Genomic DNA, 27,165 nt, shown 5'->3' with positions numbered 1-27,165 from the left:
TTATCATTGTTTATAGTTTTCGACTACCAGTTGGTGTTCACATAGAATGAAAATGAGTCGTCTCCTTGATTAATGATCTATTTGCTATTTTGAACATAAAGTAAAAGACATTGTGTGTTATAGCAATTTCCTGAATCTCGCCTGAATATCAAGTCGAAATTGAAGACTATTCTCAGATGACCTCGTTATAAGAAAGATTCGTGAGCTTTTGACGTGTGCAGAAATTATATTAGTTCCTTCATTTATACTCTTGTTAATAGGCTTGTTCCTTTCTCTTGGGCAAAGAAAGATACGATACTGAAAAAATATTGTCAGCGACATAACCAAAAGCAGTGTTTCCTTCCTTCAAATTGTGTGCGAGATATCATCAAATTTTTTTATTCAATCAATCAATCAAATATACTTTATTGTCTGAAGAACTACATGTTGTAGACAAAGTCATAAATAATATGTAAGATACAAAAATCTAGATAAAAAAAAACATACACAATTTAAACAAAATAGGTACAATAAACATAAGCCAAAAATGTGAAATACACTGAGGTATTCGGCTGGAAATAACAGGACATAGAAATAATAGTTAAGATTCAAGTGAATCGTCAAGATACTCCTGAACTGAATAATAGGCCCTATCAACAAGTAGCATTTTAACTGCTTTTTTGAATTTGTTAAGCACTATAATTTCTTTAATTCGGGCTGGTAAGTGGTTAAACAGTTTAATCCCGTTGAATATAATTGAATCCCTAACAAGGGAGCTCGCAGGAATATGCAGATCTATGTTACTATTGTGGCTACGAGTATTATATGAGGAAGGGGGAGATACACAAGAATAATTTTTTTTATCAAGCAAATTGATTCCAAGATAAACAGGGCAGCTACTGTTAAAATACCGTGAGCTATGAAAAGAGGCTTGCATGGATCTCTGGGAGCTACTTTGCACATATATCGGACAGCCCTTTTTTGGAGCACAAAAATCATTTGAAATAAATCTTTAGAACAGACTCCCCAGAAGGCAATTCCATATTTAATATGGGGATCTATTAGAGCGAAATAAGCTGTTCTTGAATGGGAGTAGCCTAGTTCTCTAGAAATGACTCTTAGTGCATAGCAACCTGAGGCAAGCTTCTTGCTTAAGTTCATTAAAAGACCTATTGATGCCCTCATGTGTGGAATATAACATCGTTGAAATGTCCACCACGGCTTCTCTGGGTGAGGCGCATCCGAAGTGTCCAATTTTCCATGACTCTGGTTTATAAATCAGGCTGAAGTTGACCGATGACATGAGTTATGTTGGCTTTGAGGATCGCTATGGTTTGTGGCTTAGTCGGATGTACTTGCGTATTGAGAAAACCCCACAAATCCAATTCAATCCAGATCATCCAATTCAGTCCGAAAGAAGTTAGTGACCATTGACATATAGATAGATAGATACTTTTATTAATCTCCATAAATCATTTACATGACATGAGATAAGTCCAATGGTAGTCATAAAAATAAGATTAATATAATAGTTTGAATAGTCAGGTATTTACACATAAAACATTAAATAATTGATGGAGCATACACATACAAATATAAGTTGAAACTTGAATGCCAACTATTTACAATACTTGTTGAAAATATAAAATAAAATGTACATATAAAACAAATTGAAAGTGTGGAAAATTTGCCTATCGTACATTGGATGTAGTTCTAATATTCAACTCAATGTACTCAGTTAGTGAATGAAAGGAGAGATGGAGCAAAAAACTCTTTAGGTCGGATTTGAAAATTTTAAATTTTTTGCTAATTTTATGCACTCAGGAAGCAGGAAGCATTGACCTGTAGTGCTCGTCTTTGACACTGATGGTCTAGCCAACTTCGTTCTCAAAGAAATATGGACCGTTGACGCTGCCAGCCCAAAATCCACAGTGAACAGCGACTTTTTCGAGATGCATTGGACGCTCTTGTACTTCATGTGAGTTGGTATCGTCCCAAATTCGACACTTTGTTCACGTAGTCATTCACCCAGAAATGCGCCTCATCGCTGAAGATGATTTTTTGATGAAAATCAGGGTCAGTTTGCCAACTGCTCTAGAGCCCATTCAGCGAACACAATTCGTTGCCTATGGTCATTTACCTTCAGTTTCTGTGTTAGTTGAGTTTTGTCTACAAAAGGCGATTTTTGTGAAATCGATTGCTTCGGATTCTTCTGTTGGTCGATAGTTTACTGAAGCAGTGAACAAAAGTTTATTCACCACATTGGGAATAATCCTCTCGGTAGGAAGATTATGGCGACCGTAGAATGGGCGGGCGCTACGTTGTCCGAACAGAACACACATTTTCATAACACAATTTTATTATTTCCGCTTGTTGTTGAATGCTATATCCGGCATAACAGACTAAATAAATGACAAAACTAATTTGACAGATGCAGTTCCACCAAGATGGTCGTTATCAATTCTCAATGTTCGGAAGACCCTGTAGTGTTTTTCCTAGTTGATAATTTATTGTTGTTTCATATGAAACAGAACATACTGGTATATTTCGTAGATCAGAAAATTCTACTCATTATCTACATGCCTTGGAGAACTCATGTAGAATGAAAATATGTCTATTGAAATCGTTGAAACCGGAACAAGACAGTAGACTTCCCAATATCTTCGAAAGTCTGAATATAGCAAAGTGGTATGAATGAATAGTTAAGATTTGAGGAATCATTCATGTTTGACTAACAGTGAAAATGAAATTTCATTGATTTTTAAATATCCGACGGAAAAAAATCAACGGACGAAAAATCTAGTGACCGTGAAGGTCAGTCCATACTGCCTCATCTTCCCCATCCAGTGCCATAGAAACGGTTAGTCTGAATACAAACAATAGAGTACAATGTCCTGTTGAAACAAAACATGACCAAATCCAGATTATTGACACTTGGCGGAAGTTGTTAGGCTTTTGCAACAATAGTCTATTATATCAGTATCTTTCTGTAGGGTTTGAGAGCCGTTGTATCGCCTATTTTCTTGGTATAGTTAGCTTCTTCGGAGATGGTTACCGGTGCGAACTCGGTCCGCTTTGACAATCCTTTGAAGCAGTTAGCCACGCGTGCTATCGAAACGTAAGCCCGACGAAATAGACTAATATTAACGGTGATATTGGCACTGGGTTGGTAAAATGCGTCTCGAGAAAAAATTTACCCTCCTGATACACTTAACTCACTACCCCGCTTTTGTACCTGAAATTAACTCATTAAATATTTATACCACAAACAACCAGTTGCTTTTTAAGGTGCGAACACTATCAACGTCGCAGGAAAAACTCTTCCTTATTTCTTTGTCCTTGTTGACGGATTCGTTTCCTTAATTTATTGATGGCATTCGATTCGTGGCTGGCCTTCGAATCACCTCTCTATTTATATCCTTTGTTCGGAGCATTGAAATTTCATCGACGACGCCTCGCAAGTGAATTATTTGCAAATGAGTTACTACACTGAAATTTTTTATGAGTGGTTAGATTTTCAAAATTCATACCGAGAATACATTGTACAGCAAGCAACAGCTGGCCGGAGGTTTGGTCACGTTTAATTCAAAGTACAGAGTTATCAACTATATTGGTAATTCACTCGTAGACCAGCTATATCTCGGAAAATTGAGTTTGGGGAATTCGCCAGAGTACGTGCCAATATTGTGCAAATGAGATGTTTTTTCCGCACTTCATAATACAAGATTTACTTTCATGTAAACTACTCGATTAGTATTATTTTTAAAATTTTATATTTGTTTGTGGAGTGATAGGTCATGGTTTCATACTGTAATGAATTTTTATGACACAAGGAGTTTCATTTCGATACTGTTTTTACTATTATTTCAACAGGATTTCAGATGAATAAATAGTGAATTAAAAAATGTTTCATAGAAAAGTGAAAATTCCAAAATGATCCATCGTTTTTTCACACCAAATATAAAAACTATCTCAAAATATGTTCGAAGACATTTCCGAGGTTCAGAAATTTATCAACTTTATTCATCAAACTCTTATTTACAGCACGACTGATTTCATCGGCCATCTAGGCTATTGGATGAAATTTTCTTAATTATCGTTAATGAGTAGAGCCGAAGTAAATATATTGTGCATATTTAAAGATGTCGGTACTCTCAAAGGCTAAAAAAACAGTACATAGATAGAAAGCGTAACTAGTCCACGTGAACTGTGGACTTTGGTTTTCGGTTCGTATTGGATAATTTTTACTAACCGAGTTTTATGATTGGCTGAAGTGTCATACAATTATATTTGAAGTCATGTTACGGTGACGAATAGAAATCGGAGAAGGTTATCGCCGTCGTGTTCAGTTCAGGAACTGATCGCGATTTGAGTGTTGAAATTCGATATTGTTATAATTACCTAAAATTTTTGTTATCTTTTTAAAATGTGGCGTCCTTGGACAAGTACAAATAGTGATAACGAGTGTGATAACGCAGCATTTTTCCTGTGTAGTGATTCCAATAGCGATTTTGAAAAATGCGTAAAAGAGATACCAGTGAATAAGATTCGGATGCATTTGAATATTGAAACACAGAGAGTATGTTTCAATGTCTATAATAATCTACATCTCTAGTTTGGTTTCGAGGGAAAGAAACTATTACAAGCAACAACAGATTTGACCCAAATTCCTTTACCAACTGTACGTAAAATAGTCAAAAACAAACCTTATGAATGCAAAACGCGATGTGATACAGAATTACCAAAACCTTTTGATGTTCATCTAATGAAATCATTGAAAAAACTAATATACGACTGTTAGCAATGAGATTTCTACAACTGAAATCATAAGAAAGAAATTGAATACTTCCAATCATAACGTGAGCTGCTGTGACAAAACTATTCGGAAGATTTACACAAACGTCAAGCAGTTATGGAAAGCAGAAGAATAGTGGAATTGCGTAACAAATACTTAGAACAAATAACTAAATATAGACAAGAACAACGGCAAATTTTCTATTTGGACGAAACTTGGTATGACACTCAAGACAGAGTTACGAAAGGGTAGACTGATGGTTCGAGAATATGTACGCGTAACATGCCTGCAAACAAAGGATCGCGACTAATCATTGTGCATTGCGGAGAAAGTAAAAGATGGGTTCCGAATTCTTTAAAATTATGTGGAAAAAAACTTGAGGACTGCAATGTTGACTATCATAAGAACATGGTAGCTAATATTTTCAAGGAATGGTTTGAAAACACATTGTTCCCAAATTTGGATGCGAAAAGTGTAATAGTTCTTCTCGAATAAAAATTCGAATAAAGATGAGATACAAAGCTGTTAATGGAGAACTATTTGTTTTTTGAAGATAACTATACCAAAAACCAACTACTTGAAGTTTTACAGGCCAAAACATTTCAAAAAGTGTATGCCCCTGAGAGTATTGCTGAAAAGTATGGACACACCCTACTGAGACTTCCCCCCTATTTTTGTGTTTTCAATCCCATCGAGTTGACTTGGGGAAAATTTAAACAAAGCATAAGGCGTATAGGTAGTTTTTCAAAATTTGATAAGGAGGTTCGTTCAATGCAATAGGAATGCTATGGAATCAAATGAAGGTAGTTGTTGATTTATTGATGTTGTCATATCTATCTATAAGTGTATTTTAATAATTCGTGAGCAAAATATACGAACGAAGGTTTTTTAAATTTGATTATGATCTAATGGTGAATGTAATCGAATTATCGACCGGACATGCAAGATATATGCCGAAAGGTATCCGGATAACTCAAACCGAATCACAATACGGTAAATCGAATGTGTCTCTAAGAGACTTTGAGAATAACCTACCAGTTAAACCCAGAGCCAATAACTTCATTTCGAATAAGGTTATATGGAAACCGTTCAAATGTCATCTGGTAGAGCATTTGAAAGACACAGATTTGCATCGTCGAGTTGGGTTTTGTTAATGGTTGCTGATAAAGTCAGGAAGATCCACATGAAGCTGAGTTCATAAAAATGGATTATTTAATTTTCATAATACTCATTTTTGAGCTAATGAAAATCCAGACCTTACCCGTGACTGATATTTCCAAGAAAGTTGGAGTTTTCACGTTTATGTGCTATAAATTACAATGCATTCGTCGTTTTTACATGTATGATAAAAATTTGAATAGTGAAAGATACTGTTACATACTACAAAATGGTGTGACAGTGGCAGTGAATAATTTATTAAATGAAGATTTGGAAAATATTTGGTACCACCAGCCTATTCGACTTTCCACCGCAACCGTCAAAGGTTTATTGTGGCTACCAACAGTGCGGAGTACTGCCTCATGATTGCGGCACCGTAGGCGTATTCCTCGATCAATTATTTTATGATGGGAGGATTCCCTATAATGGGCCGTGCCTTTGGCCAGCACGTTCCCCCGATCTGTCTTTCATGGAATATTATGTATGGAGACATATTGAAAATATTGTATATGCAGATTCTGCAACAAGTATGGAGAATATGGTTAGAAAAGTTTTACTGGCATTCATCGCCCTAGATGCCGATGAAATCAGTCGTGGTGTAAATAACAATTTGATGGAGAGAGTTGATAAATGCTTGAAAGTTAAGGTAAATGTCTCCGAACATATTTTGAAATAGTGTTTATATTTTGTGTGAAAAGACAATGCAAAACTTTTGAATTTTTGCCTGTTTCCAGTGAAAACTATGACGGCAAATTAATAGCTCTAATGAATTTTCTGTAATTGTTCGCAAAGAAGGATTCGTAGCCCGTAGTTTTATCGTGAGCATGCGCATTTCATTAGAATGGGTCCAAATCATCTCGAAATTTCAAAACTAGTCTAACATACAGGGTGCTCCGTTTGAAAAAACCGAGTTTTGGCCCATTTTTATATCTTCAGAATCAATAATCGATCGCGAATATTATCCTCCAACAAAAAATGGAATGAAGTATTTTGATTGATCAATAATAGCTTACAGTGTTACTATCTCCATTGAGGTTTGAAGGCCGTCGTAGTTTGGAACTATTCTAACGTTTCGCCAAAACGAGTGACTGGCTTCTTCAGAGGTTTATTCACCTTGATGATTCACCGATGATTCAGTCATCGGTGAATCATCCAGGAATGGGAATTATTTTAGTTGTTTTCCATTGAAAAGAGAGTACTCCTGTAGTTAAAGCCATATTGATAATAAAAGTGCTTGCTCGTACATTGTCTATCATTATTCGAGATAAATCATCTGAGCCCATGGCATTGCTTTTTAATGAATTAATTTGTTCATTATTCTTATGGACTTCTGGAATAATAATGATATGAGAATTAATTATATCGACATTGGATATACGAAAAGAAACTTCATTCGTATTCTTAAACTCAAAAAATTTCCAAGTTCTCAATCGATTCCAAGTAAATTCACTACTTTTCTGATGAACTGCAAATTTGACTGGGTGATGGCTGGGTTTCTTTTCAGAATACGTTGAATAAAATACTGACTCGAGTGAAATGAAGAGTGAACTGAAAAGTTGATCCCAGAATATTACTGACTAATACTATCTTCTGTCTACCAAATATGGTAAATCAATGAAAAAAAAAATTTACATAACAGTTTCTGTCACAATTAGCTGACGTATCGTGAATCATTGTTTTTCGATCTCAAAAACCAAATTTTTTATTGAAAAACGCATCGATTGATAAAATGTAGATTTCTTCAGTTTTCAGTTTTTCATGTGAGGAAACTGTTGAATATATAATGAGATCTGTTTTGATTTTAAATGATTTGAAGATTTCATTCGAAAAATTATTTTTTGTTTGTTTGAAACATTTAATTTTAGTTAAGAACCGTTGACAACAATGAGGTATTTTTCGTAAAAAATACTTGACATTCACGTAAAATGCGTAATTTATTCAAATGTGGGTTATAATAATTCTTGGTGAAAGGTGGAAATTCTGTCCTTTATTATAATAAATGATTCAGATCTCACTTCGAAGTACGTAAAAACAGATGAAGCAGAAAATATTGAGTTAATTTTTTTGGATGAATTCTTTGATGAAGAGAAGCGATGGTATTGTGAACAAAGTTTTCTGTAAATATTTAAGTGCTGCTCAGTCAACTTGTACAATTCACTTCATCGGAAGAATGAAATGACTAATCATTTAGTTCACCAATTGTTTACTTTGACTGCCTATACATACAACAGAATCTTGTGAAATACCAAGTAATTCATTAACACGGTCACAATCATCTGAAACAATATCCTCAAATGATTCATGCCGTACATGATTTAATTTGTATCTGAATACAGAAAATACATTCGTCAGCGGTCGACAGTTTTTGGAAAGTTATTAGAACACATGAAATGTTCTAAAAACAAATTATATTGAAACAGTTATTAGGTATTCTACGAATATTATGCTACTCCATTTTATTCATTATTGTCAATTTGTTCCGTTGGTACCAATTTTGTTATTGATTTTAATTAATCTTTCCGATGAGTTGGGACTATTTATATTTCGGGAACTGGCAACACTAATGTCAACAGGTAAAATTTGTCATTTTTTAGAATACTCACAACGTTTCGATGTACAAGTGCTATTTGTTTTGTTTACAGTGAGTTGACCAAAAAATGGAAATTTCAAGGTTTTCGTTGGATTATTTTTCACAACTTTCGACGTGGATTATATCAACAAGAATGTATCGATGAACTCAGTTCTTCGTATGGCGGTAAAACACCATCAGAAACCACAGTATATAGCTGGCATAGTGAACTCAATCATGTATCCATAAACATACAGAAAACTAAAACAGAAAAGAGGAGACGATAACGCTTAACCGGATTTGGAATCCCATACTAAAAGATGCTAAGGTGGCAGCAGTGCAACGCAATGTAAAAGGTAATAACGTTTCAGCCAATAACAACGCACCAACTAGAAAGGCGGGCTACCTGTTTCAGCATAAATACAGCTTACGAACTAGAAATCACTACTCATCGGTGAACCAATAGGATGGTAGAGGTCTAAGATGATTGTCCTAGCACACTCACTTCCTTTTTCTTATTTCACCCCCTTATTCATGGATACAGGGTACGAGAAACGTTTAGTATAATAGAAACCTAAAAACTTTCAAAAATAAACCGAGGTGTAAAATTAATTTCCCAGCACCCCCCCACTTAACAAAAGTAGCTTCTGTCTCAGGTGTACACTTTTAATAATATATCAACTTGTTCAATTGATGATCTATTTATTTTATAGAAATTGATATTGAATCCCTATCCTCTTCTACATTTAATATATAAATTCATCTAAAAGAACAATTCATTCAGGCCAGTCCCAACTCCCTACACTGTAGGTTGAAGGATTGACACCTATCAGAAAACAACCACTCCCTTAGCTAATACCACGAAGGGCGTTGGATTATATCCGACAGGTGTCTATCATCAACGTAAAGTCGATGATTTTCGATAATTGAAAGTCGAATTCCTTTGTTACCAACGTCCAATAATTCAGTATATGTATCGCGAAGATTAGCGAATCAGAGAAGACGAAGGAAAGGATAGCTAGTAGGCGGAGCCTACGCGCGCGCGCCGCGTAGGGATAAATATAGACGGTTTCGCGGGTTAGAGCAGCTGAGTCTGACTCTGAGCGTTGTAAAGTAATCATCGAGCGTTTTTGGACGACCTGAATTATTGGAAGTTGGCTAATTATAGTTTTTGGAATTGTAAAGGAGTCTTCGGCAGTAGTTTCTTTATACGGAGATTAGGGAAGTAAAAACAAACACCCCAAATTACTTCCCGAAGTGAATTCGATATAGATAGCTGCCCAAATTGCCTTTTTCAAGGCAACAACACTACTGGAGTTTTCCAAAGAGGAGTTTTCCCAGGAGTTTGGACGTCCAACTATATAAATACATATAGATATATACCGAGGTGTACATATACATCCCCGTTACTGTACCAAGGAGATTTCCAGGATAATAAAATACCAACGGTGTCTCTCAGGAGCTGTAAACCGACTCTAAACTGAACTTGTTAGTTCAAATTTGTCCTTTTTAGGACTACCTTATAAAAAGAATTCGAAATCTGCTACTTCGGCGTCACGCCGCACCGAGGGACCCACTAGCCGGCCTTCTTGGACGTATTTGGCCTACCCAGGCTTGAATACATCGGAGGGTACGCCGACCCAGCATATCTAAGGGGCAGTCTACGTGGGCTGTCCCATTGCACTGATATCTGGGGGCTTTAAAGCGACCGTGCGCCTCCGGAGGCAGTCTCTTTCCTTCGGGTGTAGGAAGCTAGGTAGGTCAAATCGCGATAGTGTGTCGGCTAGGTTTAGGGATCGTAGGGAACCCTCTGGTCCGGCCTAGTGCCATCGTGGTGGCCAGTTGCACCCCCGCGGCGCCCATTAGATAGATAGTGGATAGGGAACGTATAATAGATTCGGAGATCTTGTGTATAAAAAGGAAGATCGCAGCAATGCAGGGAAACCGCGACGTTCCGAACTCAGGAAGCGAGGACGGAGCTCCGTATAGATCCTCCGGCGGCCTAGCACCCGCCGGCTCTGGTCTGCGTGCGACAGGCGGCCCAGGAGCGGACAGTCCGTTGCAAATCCACACCCAGCCGGGTATCACTTCAGGACCGCTCCGGGTACCGTCCTGGCGACATGGCGCCCAACGTGGGGCATTTTTGCGTCTCCAGGAGGAGGCATCGAGGAAAGAACGAGCTTCTGCGACGAACGAGGAGCGTTTTGAGGATAAGGGAGGTCTGGAGACTCCCTTTAGGAGTCTTACTTCCACGTTTGAGGAGGAAGGCGAGGGGACCGCTCAGGAAAGCCTTGACCATACCCTTAGGGATGCGGAAGGAGCATCCTTTCGGATAATCAGTGAGATTGGGTCCCCACCTTCACTCCAAACGACTTGGACCCTTCCAAGGGCAAGCAGAGGACTTATGAGTCCCCCGCGAGAGGAGCCTGCTCTGGCTGCAGGCCTTGTACCAAATAGCCAGTGGCGCCCAGAGATAAATAGACACGTGACTTTTCAGCCTCTTGGGCAAGAGTCTGGGAGGCGAGAGAGTCAAGAGGATTCGATTGATAGGCTGTCGGCTATGCTATGTAGAGTGCTCAGCCAAGCCCAAAAGCCGAATAATAGCCGTTTTGAAAGGTTTAGGCTCCCGACGTTTTCCGGAAGCGAAAACGAAGACCCGGAAGTTTTTATTTCTAAGCTTTCAACGGAGTTGGTGAGGAGTGATGTTCCGGAAGGAGACTGGGTACATATACTGTTTGCTCAGCTCACTGGAGACGCTTCTAAATGGGCAGCAATATATTCACAGACCCAAATCACCTGGTCGATGATGGTGGCGAGACTAATTCAGAAATACGCCAGCCCTGAGCTGATCGCAAAGCTCACGGCAAAGTTCTATGGGGAAGGACAAGACCGAAATACGAAGGCGGATGTATTCATAATTAAAAAGTTTGGACTAGCAAAAAGGCTGTTTCCTGGCGGGCAGGAAAGGGAGGTCTTGCAGATCATAGCCCAACTACTTTCACCTGAGCTGCGTTGCTTCTTCCGGGGCAAGCAGTTGGTAAACATTGAGAATTTGATCCAAGACGCTAGCAACATTGAGGAGGACTTGAGGTTGTCCAAACAAATGCATAGAAGCATAAATCCCCAAACCGATCGCACCTTGACGGGTCCGAACTCAGGCAATGTAGTCCGCAACCAAGGAGGGTGGAACAACAATCGGGGTGCTGGCTCTGCGGAGATTTACCGTCCCCCACAGCGGGCTGCTGATCAAGATAGACCAGCACCCAGGCAGGCAGCGAGCAATGAGCGTCGTGAACGCCACAATAACGTGGTGGAAGCGATGTCCTCGGAGCAGGTGGAAAACTAGATGGGGCTGGAGCATCTAGCAGTGGAGAGCCGAAGGCCCCAATAGTTGAGAACCACTGCAAAAACTCCCCAAACTTCACTGAGCTGGAGTGTTACATGTCTCTAGCCGAAGAATGCCCTCTGATAGGGAGGAACCTCCCTAGGATCCCTTGCACAGTCAATTCCACGACTCTGCCCGCCCTTATTGATACTGGAGCTTCCAGTAATTTCATTCAAGCTAGCGTGATCGCTCATATGGATTTAACCAGACTTCCGAACCCGGCTACGGTGTTCATGGGCTGCGAAAGCAACGTAAGCCAGAGTTTAGGCCAGATCACGCTGTCAGTGGAAATCGAAGAACGGAAGTTCCAGATTAAATTTACGGTCCTTACCAAGTTGCAGGAGCAAATAATCTTGGGTCTTCCTTTCCTTAAGAAAACTGAAGCTACTATAGATGTAGGCAGAGGGTCAATCTATTTGGGGCAAGCCCCCAGATTGTGCATTTATTTTGAGACATACCCAAGCCAAAGAAATTTCTTAAGGAAGGATATCCCGCTGGAGTTGGAAGACTCTCAATTTTCCCCCGAGAGCAAGGATAAGCTCCTCCCGATTTTAGAACAATTCCCAGATGTCTTCGAGGAGACAATTCGTCAGCCCCAAACCAAGGCTACGGTACATAAGATAAGAGTGAAGGAGGAGAGGCCCTTCCGACAGTCCCGTTATGGAAAAATGTCGGAGGTGCGGAAGGCAATCGTCCATGACGAAATCTCTAAATTATTAGAGGCAGGAGTGATTGCCCGAAGCACCTCTCCTTACTGCTCGCCAGTAGTCTTGGTTCCCAAGAAAGGGGGGAAACTCCGGTTCTGTGTAGATTATAGGCAGATAAACAAGCTGATTATAACGGAGGCCCCCTATCTACCCCCTATTCAGGAGACGGTGCGAGAGATGGGTAGGGCATCCATCTTCACAACCTTAGATCTAAGGAACGGTTTTTGGCAGGCCCCATTGGACAAGGAGTCTAGGAAGTACACCGCATTCGGAGGACCGGATGGAGCGGTGTACGAGTTCAAGGTTCTCAGCTTTGGACTCAAGAATGGGCCTGCCGTGTTCCAGAAACTGATGTCGGAAGTCTTGGTAGGTTTTGTAGACAAGTTCTGCAAGGTCTACCTGGACGACATCATTGTATATTCACATGATCTACAGGAGCACTGCGGTCACTTGCAGCTGATATTGGAGCGACTGAGGCTTCATGGGCTCTGGCTGTCCCCATCCAAGTGCCAGTTCGGGTCTAGCACCTTGAACTACCTCGGCCGGGTCGTATCCAAGGATGGGAATAAGCCGCAGGAGCAACACGTTTTGAACGTAAAGGAGTTCCCAGCGCCCAGTAATATAAAGCAGGTGCGCGCCTTCTTGGGCACAGCCGGATGGCTTAGGGAATACATCCCGAATTTTGCCGAGATAGCCGCACCGCTGACCGACCTTATCGATAGAAAGAAAAGGTTTCTCTGGACCTCGGAAGCGCAAGACAGCTTCCAGGCAATAAAGGAAGCCGTTTCCCAGCCGTTAGAGTTAGCGCGACCTGACCCCCACTTACCATATGGCCTCCAGACGGACGCCAGCCATATTGGCATTGGCGCCGTATTGTTCCAAATAGACCCCCAAGGAGGTAATAGGAGGATAATCGCTTATAGTAGCGCCAAGCTAAACGCCACCGAAAGGAAATATCATATCAATGAGACCGAATGCCTTGCGGTGGTGTGGGCGATTAAAAAGTACAAGCACTATCTCCAGGATGGGAGCTTTACCTTGTTCACCGATAATTCGGCACTGCTGTGGTTAGACAAGATGAAGGATGAGAAAGCCAAGCTGACTCGCTGGTCTTTGCTCCTACAGGAGTATGATTTCAGGGTGGAACACATACCAGGTAAGAGGAATCAGCTACCTGACTTTCTGTCCCGAAATCCGACCCAGCCCCAAACAAACATGGACCTTGATACCGACGTAGAGAGGATGTTCTTTCCTCACAAAGAAATGGAGACACCTGATGAAGCAGAGGACGAGATCCTGCTTCAGCTCGCGGACGAGTTGGGCGAGCTATTCAACGTATGCGACTTGGTCTGCGTAGAGGCCAGCGACCCCGAGACGTTGAATCAGATACAGACCTGGTTCGAGGAGGTCGCTGAACTGCAACGTAGTAGTGATAGCGTAAGACGTTTCAGGCTTCGGATTGAGAGGGCCAGAGCGAACCCTAATCCGACCGAATACGAGCAACGGATCCTGCATGATTTCCAAATGGAAAGTGATTTATTGTACTATGTGGGACCTAACCAGGATGCCAAAAGGTTACTGGTCCCAAGGCGCTGCTGGGATCAGTTAATCCGCCGTTATCATGATCAAGCAGGTCACCCCGGAGTAGAAGAAACCCAGAATCAGATCAGTAGACATTTCTACTGGTCTAATATGCGGAAGCAGGTCTCCGCATATGTGAACACGTGTCTGACTTGCGCAACAACGAAGAGGAGTCCTCCCCAGGAAGCCGCCCCCTTACGGCCGAATGAGCCAGACCGTCCCTGGCAGATGGTATCAATTGACGTACTTGGCCCCTATAGCCCTACGGAAAAGGGTAATAGGTATATCATATTGGCCACCGACTGCTTCAGCAAGTGGGTAGAGGCCCGCACCGCAGAGTCTGTTCAGTCGGCCACCGTGATTGAATTTCTTGCGCAGGAGATCTGCTATCGGTGGGGGTTCCCGGAGGTGGTGATCACGGATAGTGCCGCGATGTTCTTGGGCAGGAACTGGGAACAGTACTGCCAACGGAATGAGATCGCGACGCGGACTAGCCCCGGGTACCACCAACAGGCTAACCCTGTAGAAAGACGGGTTCAGGAGCTGAAGAAGATGCTGCGGGCTGCCTTGATAGGTAAAGACGAATCGCACTGGGAGCGATGTCTCCCGGAAATTATCTTCAACTTACGAACCCGTACCAACGCGGCTTCGAATGTCACTCCCTGCCAGCTCCTGCTAGGCTACGAGTTGCCTCGGCCTGGCGATTGGGACACTCCCCTACAACGGAGACGAAGGCCTCATAATGAGGACCGTGCCCAACGCGTAGAGGAAGCACAGCAGAGCTCGGCTGCGTATCGCAATAAACGGTTCCCGGATAAGAACAAGGTGCCGGCTGTCGTGTTCGTGCCGGGCCAGTGGGTGCTGTGTCGAAATTATGACAAGAGAGCTCGGAAGAACTTCGGGCCAACGTGGACAACTCCGTGTCGAGTCCAGAGGCAGCTGGGTCCTAACACATACGTGGTGAATAAAGGTGGTGTAGACCGGGTCATCCACACGGACGATCTGAGACCTGCCCCACCTCCGCGAGAAGGTCAGGAGCACCTTGACCCGCGCTCGGCGCATGTAGATTAAATAGCTTAGGTATAAGATAAGTAAGATCCCTTGTGTAATTATTGTTGTTGCCAGCAGAGCCTGAGAGGAGGGACAGGCAAGGAAGCTGGGTGATGTATTTTGTTAAAACGTAGGTTAAGGGGGATAAAATATTGTAAATTAGGTTAAGGACTTATTGTAAAAAGATGGTTTTGAGCATTTCCCTAATAAAGAGCACTTCCTGGTCTCGGTTTTAAAGAAACTACAAGCGACTCCTTAAAGCGGGGGGGTGTTACCAACGTCCAATAATTCAGTATATGTATCGCGAAGATTAGCGAATCAGAGAAGACGAAGGAAAGGATAGCTAGTAGGCGGAGCCTACGCGCGCGCGCCGCGTAGGGATAAATATAGACGGTTTCGCGGGTTAGAGCAGCTGAGTCTGACTCTGAGCGTTGTAAAGTAATCATCGAGCGTTTTTGGACGACCTGAATTATTGGAAGTTGGCTAATTATAGTTTTTGGAATTGTAAAGGAGTCTTCGGCAGTAGTTTCTTTATACGGAGATTAGGGAAGTAAAAACAAACACCCCAAATTACTTCCCGAAGTGAATTCGATATAGATAGCTGCCCAAATTGCCTTTTTCAAGGCAACAACACTACTGGAGTTTTCCAAAGAGGAGTTTTCCCAGGAGTTTGGACGTCCAACTATATAAATACATATAGATATATACCGAGGTGTACATATACATCCCCATTACTGTACCAAGGAGATTTCCAGGATAATAAAATACCAACGGTGTCTCTCAGGAGCTGTAAACCGACTCTAAACTGAACTTGTTAGTTCAAATTTGTCCTTTTTAGGACTACCTTATAAAAAGAATTCGAAATCTGCTACTTCGGCGTCACGCCGCACCGAGGGACCCACTAGCCGGCCTTCTTGGACGTATTTGGCCTACCCAGGCTTGAATACATCGGAGGGTACGCCGACCCAGCATATCTAAGGGGCAGTCTACGTGGGCTGTCCCATTGCACTGATATCTGGGGGCTTTAAAGCGACCGTGCGCCTCCGGAGGCAGTCTCTTTCCTTCGGGTGTAGGAAGCTAGGTAGGTCAAATCGCGATAGTGTGTCGGCTAGGTTTAGGGATCGTAGGGAACCCTCTGGTCCGGCCTAGTGCCATCGTGGTGGCCAGTTGCACCCCCGCGGCGCCCATTAGATAGATAGTGGATAGGGAACGTATAATAGATTCGGAGATCTTGTGTATAAAAAGGAAGATCGCAGCAATGCAGGGAAACCGCGACGTTCCGAACTCAGGAAGCGAGGACGGAGCTCCGTATAGATCCTCCGGCGGCCTAGCACCCGCCGGCTCTGGTCTGCGTGCGACAGGCGGCCCAGGAGCGGACAGTCCGTTGCAAATCCACACCCAGCCGGGTATCACTTCAGGACCGCTCCGGGTACCGTCCTGGCGACACCTTCAGAGTTTCATTTCTCGAAGTAGGCTGAAGCGGACACCAAACAACAGGTTTGTCATCGCCCCATCTGTCTGTGAACGAGGTAACCAACCACATATCCGAAATTTGCCCAATTCCTCGTATAAGGAAAGAAAACTTGTGGGCATACTTGAAGACTGGCTATAAATCAAATCATATAAAAGAACATTTCGTTCAGACCAATCTCAACTCTCTACACTGTAGGTTAATGGACTGACAGGCAGTTCACAGGCAGATGGGGTGATGAAAAACCTGTTATTTGTTGTCCGCTTTAGCTTAGTTGGAAGAATGATAATTTGAAGGAATTCGATTTTCAATTATCGGAAATCATCGACTTTATGTTGATGATAGACACTACATTGCACTGACCAGTTGCAAAACAGCCCAGTGGCTATATGTAAGAAGTTTAATATATCAGAATGGTTTGAAACGTAATTTCATGATTTATTTCGTTTTCGTTGGGCGATAAGTTAATCTTTTCAGTAATTAAAAACCGATTTATAAATTCGATATTTATGAGAAGGTACAAAAAGTTCAATGGAATAATGCACAAAATATTACACTTCGATACACCTTGCGTATCTGATAACCTTCGGTTTTTTCCGAACATTAGATTAACTTAGATTTCCCCACAACTTTATGATTGCGCATTTCATACTGCTCTTTTGATGCATATGTACAAAAATTGCATAATTCATGTATTATTGAAGTTTGTTAATGAAGATGTGAGTGGAGGTTTTATTCACATTAATGGTTTATTGATGGCCTCCTTCAATCAGGATATGCCTGGATATTTATTACGTTATTGTGTAGAAGAAATAAGTGGAGAGCTGGCAGCGAAAATTGAATATGAGAGAGGCAGATAAATTTCATGAATGAAAAACTCATCTGACTAGCTGACAAGCACGTGGTACTAAAGCCAGAATTATCTAAATGTCAGTTTGTCAACCACTCTCAAACAAACATGAGTTTTATTCGTTCCATAGCCACTGTAGAAATCTTTTTGAGAAATGAGGATTTACTTGATCCAACTTTTGAATGGAAGGCTATATCTTTTATATACACAATCACTTGAAGAAGCAATTCTACTGAATGTGACGTAGGGTTCTTCAGAAGAACCAATTCATATTGAACCAATTACATTCTGGTAGTGTTCATCACACTTTTGTGAACCAAAATCATGAATTGTGAAAGAACATAAGGAATCTTAAGAGGTTTTGCAGCTGTATTAAGACACGCTCTATGAAAAAACAATATTTTAAACTTATACCTTTACTTTTGCACATATTTTGAAACTTTCTACCCCATTTTAACCCCCACAGACGGCCTGGAAAACTATAACATGAAGTTTTTCTCGTCAAATCGGGTATCAGGAATAACATATCTCAATCTTGTAGATGTACAACCTCAATTTTTGAATATATGATTTTTTCAAGTTTCCACCCCATTTTAACCCCCTCAGACGGCCTGGAAAACTATAACGTGAAGTTTTTCTCGTCAAATCGGGTATCAGGAATAACATATATCAATCTTGTAGGTGCACAACCACAATTTTTGAATATATGATTTTTTCAAGTTTCCACCTCATTTTCACCCCCTCAGACGGCCTGGAAAACTGTAACGTGAAGGTTTTTCAGCTGAACAGATCATCAGAAATGACATATCTCAATTTTGTAGGTGTACAAAGTCGATTTTTCATGTTAAGACATTTTTTGATATTTTCACCCCATGTTCACCCCCTCAGACGGCCTGAAAAACTATGACGTGAAGTTTTTTCTGTCGAATAGATCACGATAGATAACATATATATATATATATATATATATATATATATATATATATATATATATATATATATATATATATGCAGTGTCGGTAAATGAAAAAATAATAATGCGATATTCTTTTCTCAGTGTACTTTTTGGATGTGGAAAACTTCACACCCATTGGGATCTTTTAGTTTATGAAAATAGAGAACGACTACAATGAAGTGTATTGTATCCGTAGTAACGTTAGTAACATATATAAGTGTTTAAAAACAGAGAAAATTTAATTTCTCATTTTTCACGTAGTAACCACATAGTAACAGGAAATTTCCGAACAAAGGAAGGAAGCAACAAAGTCCAACATAAATGCATAGAAGTTTCTTTCAGATCCAAACTGGAAGAAAATACCCCTTCGAAACATATACTTTCACAGAGATGCTGATGAGGCGTTTTTCATGTGTTTTCGACCCGAAAAGTAAAGCTTAAAGATTATAGATTTCCAAATAAGTGGAATTCTATACAATGCTCTTTCATATAATCCTTTTTTCAAAGACAAAACACTACAGGAACATTCTCAAGGCGCTCTAAGAGCGGTGCCTGTGCGAAAGTAGCGATTCACGTTGGATTTGAATCGCTGGAAATTCAATCCTTTTGGGAAAACGTTCACAGGAAGTTTATTCCACATAAACGCAGTTTTTCAAATGAAAGAGTTCTTGAACAGTGAAGTTCGAGGTGTATCGAGTTGAACCTCAAAACGATGAGCAGTCACAGTCCGTCGCGTATGATATGTAGAAAGAGAAGAGAATAAAATGGGCCAAATCATTTGAACACCTTCCGTGAAAGTAAGAGACAAATCTCCAACCTTTCTTCGATGTTACAGACTGTCAAGGTGATGTTCAAATCTCTAATCAGGCGGATGGCTTTTTTCTGGATGGAATCCAGTAGCTTCAGAGTATGCTTAGGATCGGAGCTCCATACATGAGGACAATATTCCAAAGAAAGTGTGATCTGAGGTTCATAAAGCATCAAAAGTTGCTGAGGTGTGTACAGTTGGGAACAGTGTTCTAAGCTTTCGAGAAGCAGGCTTTGTGACATGATTGTACCAAGACATATTAGTATCCATTTCAACCCTCATCAAACTTATCAGAGCAGAAAGCGGAATCGTCTGTCCTGACATTATTATATCCGGTTCGGAGACATTCATCTTCTTGGAGAAAACCAAAGCATGGGTTTTCGTTGCATTGCATCGAATCTGGTTACTTTTACCCCAATTCGAAATCACCTGTTGCTCCTCATTAAGTTTTATTGCATATCTCCTGCTGCCGGTGGAGATGACCATCCGCAGCCGATGTCCTGGAATCCAAATGGAACGAAGAGACAAGTGTGTTGTCCTAAGCAAAGCAGTATATTGGATTCTTGGTTATTCCCAATAAGTCGTTGATATACAATAAAAAGAGGGTTGGAGACAATATGGATCCCTGAGGAACACCAGGGTTGATGGTAAAAGAATTCGTGAGATATCCATCAACGACCACTTGTATGGCAGGAGAGCCATACACAAAAATGATCGGACAAGTCATAGCGTCGAAGTTTGGCCAGCCAAACGATATAAAGACTCTATCTCCTCGTATCTTCATAAAAAAATTGAAACGTTATTTATCAGAAAAGTGTTTTTACATAGTGGACGAATTTACACTTGAAGTAAGCAATGAGCGATCGTATTACTTTTGAAAACATTATTTCAAAATGTCCTTGTTACCTCTCCTTGTTAGTTGTTTCTTAGTAAGCTGGTGATTCATATTTTTCCTTTTTTTTCTCTATTCATATTTAAATAATGTATTTGTACCACATCTTATTTGGACTTATATTATATATATATATATATATATATATATATATATATATATATATATATATATATATATATATATATATATATATATATATATACCTGGATGATGCCTGGACAAAATTTTTAATGTGAAACCTAGTTTACTTGCATTCTATCTAGACCTAGAAATTTATTTATATGTTTGTTTATACCTTTGTATGTTTATATGTATGCTTGTTTATAACTTAACTATAATTATGACTTATCCCATCTACACATTATGTAGCAAAAAGGATCAATAAATCTATCTATCTATCTATCTATCTATCTATCTATCTATCTATCTATCTATCTATATATCTATCTAAACCCTCATGCCACACACAGTCAAAGGCTTTAGAAATATCAAGCGCAACAACTCTTGACTCTCTATGTTTCTCGATTGCGTTGTTCCAAATATGGGTGACATACGATAGATGGTCGCTTGTTGATCTTTGTTTCCGAAAGCCGTATTGATGATCTGTCAAGATGTTGAGGCCTTCCAAATATTTAAGGATATGGTGGTTTACGGTGGTGGTTTACTGAGTGCGAAGAAACTTAGGAATGGCGCGCAATAAATATCTGATAAGTGTGCTATACAGAGATCAACAATTCCATACAAAGTCTCAACCAGCTGTGGAGGTATACACCAAGGAACACAAAGTGTAAAAAAACTGAATAAGTGTTTAGACACAACCGGGATCGCATCTGAATAACTTTAGTGCTATTTACTGGATATTATCGATTTAGAGGATACTCGGAAAAAATAGGGCTTTGTGGCGAAGAACTCATATAGCTGCAGGCAATACAATGAATATACAGAAGTAAGCAATTTTTGGACTACCAAATTATGTCCAAAAGAATATGACACAAATCATATAAAGCACCTGTACACACTAGGATGGGAAACAAAAAATTGAAAGATAAACAAAATAAGCCATGAGATTGCATAGTTTTCCTGAGACTTAGAAAATTGGACAAGTCAGGCGGATTTCTAGCAAGATAAAAAAATAAATATAAAATTCTATCAAGGTTTTATCTTTTGCTAGATTTCGAATACTGGTGAAGAAATAGTTTATATTATTTGCATTGAATAGGCGGTCAAAAATTTGCACATTACTTTGTTCTCAACTACAATGACCTTCCTCCATTCACATTCATTTAATTTAGGTCTTTGTCCGATATTTGATATGCTTTGTTTGTATTTCTTAAAGCTGAGGCTGCATAATTTTGATGACTTTAGCTTCATCCCTTGAGTTCCTAATATATTTACAATTGTGATCCAAGGGAAGTGTTGTGTGGTACACTTTACCAACCATAATGGCGCTAGTAATCTATAAATATTTAAATCTAGTTACATTTTCAAATTAAAGTGTTCTAAAGTATTTTCTCGTTGAGTGAAACTAAAGAGATGAAGAAATTAGTTCGAACAAGAAACAAGTTATGTCTCAACATTTTTTGAAATAACTTCTTCAGTGAAACGTAATTATTCTGAAATGAATTCGAATGACGCAGACAACAAAGGAGGTAGAACTCGTCGCGGTTCAAGAATGAGGCTTCCAACCCATATATTTTATGATAAAAATTTCAAGAGACTGATATGAACAACCCAGGGCGTTCACCCAAAAAAATATATCTCAAATAAACCGACTGAAAACATTCAACGACAATTCTCAGACACGTTGATATACGTATTAGCAGGCAGGTTTCAGTTGACCTTTCTGCCAAGGTTTGTTTACCTTCGAATAAACAAAGAAGCAACTACGAGTATCCTCTAAGCTGAAAAAACACTCGCGGAAAAACATTGCGTTAAAGAGTTAATTGATGCAGATGTTAATGTCTCAACAAAAACAAACTTGAATAAATAATCACCCGGTTCACTGGGATCCCACAAATATGGAGATTAAAATGTTTGTTCCGAAATTATTTGCCTGTTTTGGCTGTTCCATGCCAAAACACAGTAACTGATATGAAAACGAAAAGTGAGGTGTATGCACATTTGAACACAACTATTCTATTCATCATTCACTAGTTCCGGGTATAATAGCATAGCACTGGTTATCACCAGTAGCATGAAAAAGCACAGTATCTATTCATTCTTTTACTTTTCTTGATTATTCTTCTACATATTATCAGTTTTCACATACCGTGTGCATTCTGCATGAAGCATACGATTTGTGGATTAGACTTTTGGGTGATTCTTTCCTTCCTTAATGTCATACTTCTGATAACCTGGAAAACGTGGAAGCAACGTTCGTCTAGAGTTTTTTTAACTTTATCTAAACCATATGCACAATTAGCATATGATGCTCATTTTGTTGAACTTCCAATAATAACAAACTCAAACACCTGTTCATGCAGCTGCAGTTTCTTAAGAATGTATAATCTTTCCCACCAACCTATTTCCACTAGATACTCGTTAGGACAACAAGAGGATTGTTCCGAATTCTTGGGGTACTTGTTTAATACTCTTCGTGAGCAAGAAAATAGCAGAATCAACACTCCTGACTGCTCTGCATTGAATGATTCCGTACAGTCTATCTCTTCTTGTGTTTGTAGATCTTTTGCTGAATAAATCATAACTAGTTCACTTTGTAGTACATGTTCCAGAGGTAGCAAAAACGTATGTGACTTTCTGAAACTTCAACTAACGTTTCTTAATATGACTGCTGATAACCACTCCGTGCAAAGCTTATTGTTAAATCATCTAAAAATTGAACTTTTAACGGGTGATGATCAACTGTATTGCCAAATATGCGTCAAACTAACTGACTATTATAAGACAAAAAGTGTAGCTGTGGCACCAGTCAATTTAATAATAACACTGATGATATTCAAACATGACTCAACTTCTGACGAAAGCACCAAACTCTTACGAAGGTTAGAAATAGATGAACACTTCATTCTAGCACACCACTATTATAATCTTCATGCAGTCATTGTTCACTGTGGTTCTGGAGTAAAATCTAGTCATTGTTATTTTATGCATTGGTCAAAGACGAAACGGACTGGTTTAACATTGACGACAGTCGTGTCACCAAATATTCTGGCAATATCTTGAATTTATTGGAGCCTCTGGAGACACCCTACATTTCATTGTATGAAAGAGAGGATATTGGTAGATCAAGATCTTTAGAATATGAGGTGCTGCAGGTTTTTCCGGGTTTTCCTGTAGCTGAAAAAGCGAATGCGCCACTGAAATCAATCAAGTCACGCCGAAGCGCCATTTAATTTTTGTTGTTGTTTAATAATTTCAAAGTTTGTATTATTTTCTTTTTTTCAATAAAACTGTTCAGAATTAAAACAATATTGTTATGTTTTTTTACCTTTTTGTGAACGTATAAATGTACATAGTCGAATTTTTATGATATTTTCATTATTTCCCAAATTTTCATCCAATCAGACGGTCTGGACAACTCGACCATAGTATATTGTATATTATTTACTGAGTATTGCTAGGTTTATAAAGGTGATAGACGCAAAATTATTAATTCAATATTTTTTCTCAATGTACTTCAACCCTTTTATTAAAAGATGGGTTTTGTTGTAAACATTGGAAATTTTCATATTTTTTATATTGACTGGCTACTTCGTTGGAAATGATGCTCATTAGATTTTGTGACTTTCAAGGAGGCTTGGTGGGTCTATCAATATTTTCAGCAGAATATATCCAATTATAAAAATAAAAATGCAACAATTATGAACAGAGTTGGCAAAAATCATGATAAGTTAGCAAGTTACTAACCGACAATGACATTTGCAAAAAATGCAGCCAATTGAAGGAATAAATCTCACAACAGGTAATTTTTTTCATTTATAATTATGAATATGAACCACCGGCAAAAATAAACGCAAATAAATCAGTACGAAATCGAACAGTAATATCATAGATATCGTGAATACTCTGGGTGGTTACTTGATGAAAATTAAAAACACTATCGACGATGATTACAGGATTTTCACCATAAATTTATGGAAACTCCATAATTATCATCATGGATAAATTAGATACTGTATTACAACAAAAACAGAAGATTTTCATATCATATTTAATTTTGAAGCACTTGATTCAAATCGTGAATTGAATCATTTGGAGCCCTGCTAATTTCTTTTAAATTGAATAAGTATTCACTGATATATTACAGTGTGAAGTAATAACTGAAGACAACACAAAAAAATACGAATTTAGCCTTCTGAGTCAGTACGTAAAATGAAACCAACCCGATCGCAACCTCTTTTCATCACGCGTGTCGCATCGGTTGGTCAGGCCGCTTGAATTAATTTTCTCGCCTGACAGTTTTAATTTTGCTCTCCTGATAAATCGATTTGAATTGTTTGATGTGAGGAGCAATTGCAATATGAATGGAATGCTTGAGGTAACTAAATTATTACCTTAATATATGTGACCATTATTTTGAACATTGAATGGATATAGTGAGCTATCCTTAAAATATAGACATATGCCTTCGCGATCTTTTTCGTAGATCTATAAGAAGGACAATATGCAGCGAATTAGGGATTACATATCGATTTCGATGATAGTTCGCACTGGTAGCACCACCGGCACCTGGCGGGTTGGCTGTCATCTTTCACTGCCTGAACCACTGTGCATGCTGTTTTTGGCGACTACATTGGCTTTGGTTGTCAAGGATGAGGAAACCGGCCATCGGATGCCTGCTTCCACGTAGCCCCGCTGGATACGGGAATGACAGGATCACTTGTGGTGCTGTTATTCCCTAACTGAATGGCATCCCAACGATGGCTCAATCCTAAGGTGTGTGTATCCGTGCCAAGAGGATGGATGACACAGTGCCTATCAGCTGTCTCTACAGAACCTTTGAGATACCGGGCGCCCTCTCGTCGTAGCATCGCCTTGCCACGGTAAAGCGGGGCTCTGCCTTCTTTCCCTAGCTACTCGTGGGACTTTTATGGACATAGTAAACTCAAAAATTATTTCTGACGCTTAGTCTACAGAGGAGATGGATGTCGAGTTTACGACTCCAACTGACCTCCCTGTAAATTTAGATCAGGAGCAAGTCTACAGAGGAGATGGATGTCGAGCTTACGACTTCAACTGACCTTCCTGTAAATTTAGTTCAGAAGCGTCTCAACTCCCCAACTCCAGGAAATGACTAAGTCGTCACCTCAAGAGCGGGGTACCTTATAAAACCGCCTTGCACCAAATTCTTGAGCGGCGTACGCAGAATCTGTCTCAGGTAGAGGAACAAACCCCCCATGGACAGGTTAGCAAACATTTGTGCTCAAGTGATGATTCACCAAAACCAGAGGCGAAAAAACCCTGCACGGTTGAATCTAAGGCATCGTCAGGTGCAGCTGACATGCAAAAACCCTCATATGGGAAGGTTGTCGCGGGTATCAAGGTGGGAATCTTGCACCTTGACTATCCGACTACCTCATTAACAATGAAACAGCAGAGCATATACTTTGTGCCTGCCCCGCTGGGGACCGAATCAGGAATTATTCGACTTGTATTACGTTGGTAAAAGTGCACTGATTCAAATGGCGCTTATTTCGAGTAAATTGAATAAGGATTCACTGAGATACTGCAGTTTGAAGTAGATTGATGAAAACGGACAAAACTTTTGAAACAACCAATATTTTGTCGAGTATAAATACTGGTATTCTCGTGTTTTAAAAAAAACAACAAAACATATCCTACTAGGTATTTGTCTTTGAAATCCGTCTCACTAATTAATGTCACAAAGAAATGCAAACAAGCGAAAAAAACAAAAGATTTCGAAGTGGTACTCACGTCTAGAATCACTGGATAGCTTCATCTTATCCAAGAACGCAGAATCCCTGTCGTTATAAACTAGCACACCAGCGGCGTTGCTCGTGAACGCATTTTCAACTTTATCTTCAAAGTTACACCGTCCTCTCTTTATCAAGGCGATCCACGGGGTGCCAGGGGCGGGAGTTTCTGATCTGACCTCGAACTTCCAAAAGGTAAGTGACATCCCCAATGATCGTCTGGTTTTATCAAAGATGTGACGTGTACTAGTTCTCCGAACGCCGGACCTGAAATTGAAACGAATATTAGATGACTTGAATGCTTACTTGAACTGAGTTTATTTGAAAAGTGTGCACCCAGAAACACAAAAAAACTACGAAATACTGTTGCTCTTGGGTTTTTGTGGAAAAATACTGGAAAAATTCATCATCCAGATACGACGTCTCAAAACTCTCAAAGGAAATAAACTGAATCAAAGGCATAACAAATTCCTGTCTTTTACAAATCGTTGTGGTTTCTGGTGCTTCAAGTTTGTGATGATATTTTACATTATTAAGTCATGTAGGCGACTCATTACAGTACGGGTTGGATATAAACGAGTACTGTAATAACAACTAACGGACGTGTATCGTATGATATTTTATCTTATTCTGTTTTTATAATATTTCATGAATGAATTAAATAAAAACTTTTATTTGGCAGTTTGAAATGAATAGTACTAATTTTAGTGAAGCGAAATATATGAAAAATACGAGTCTATTCCAGTTGGTAGAACATTTCATTTTACAAGTAGAAATGTCCAAACTGTGTCAATTACATGACATTCTTTTACGGTGACTGAGTAAATTTCTGGATTGGTTGGCTCATTTATAATTCGAGTAAGTACTCTGCTTATTGCAAAAACCTCAGCTTAGCGACCTTGCTCGTAGTTGATATTTGAAAATTTGAGCAATTCGATATTGTGGACATTGAAGTCACCGAATATGGAAATTTCAGCACTGCAATTATTGATTTGTAGAAAGTCAATGGTGTTTGCAAGTAGAGAGAATAGTGCCCTATATTGTTGAATCACATTACCGAATAAGAAC

General features: G+C 39.5%; 1 protein-coding gene across 1 annotated transcript in view; it reads right to left on the bottom strand.

Moving 5' to 3' along the window:
• LOC111503910 (ring finger protein goliath) overlaps positions 1–27,165 on the bottom strand; it is a 180,392-nt gene that overhangs the window by 120,156 nt on the left and 33,071 nt on the right. Inside the window, 2 exon segments of the mRNA XM_023158345.2 lie at positions 26,099–26,257; positions 26,260–26,364. Coding sequence (XP_023014113.2) covers positions 26,099–26,257; positions 26,260–26,364 — 264 coding nt within the window.

This window comes from Leptinotarsa decemlineata, unplaced genomic scaffold (assembly GCF_025532065.1).
Source record: "Leptinotarsa decemlineata unplaced genomic scaffold, Ldec_3_MD MMD2_tig00026336_RagTag_RagTag, whole genome shotgun sequence".
NCBI lineage: Eukaryota > Metazoa > Arthropoda > Insecta > Coleoptera > Chrysomelidae > Leptinotarsa > Leptinotarsa decemlineata.
This window is presented reverse-complemented; position numbering and strand designations above follow the sequence as displayed.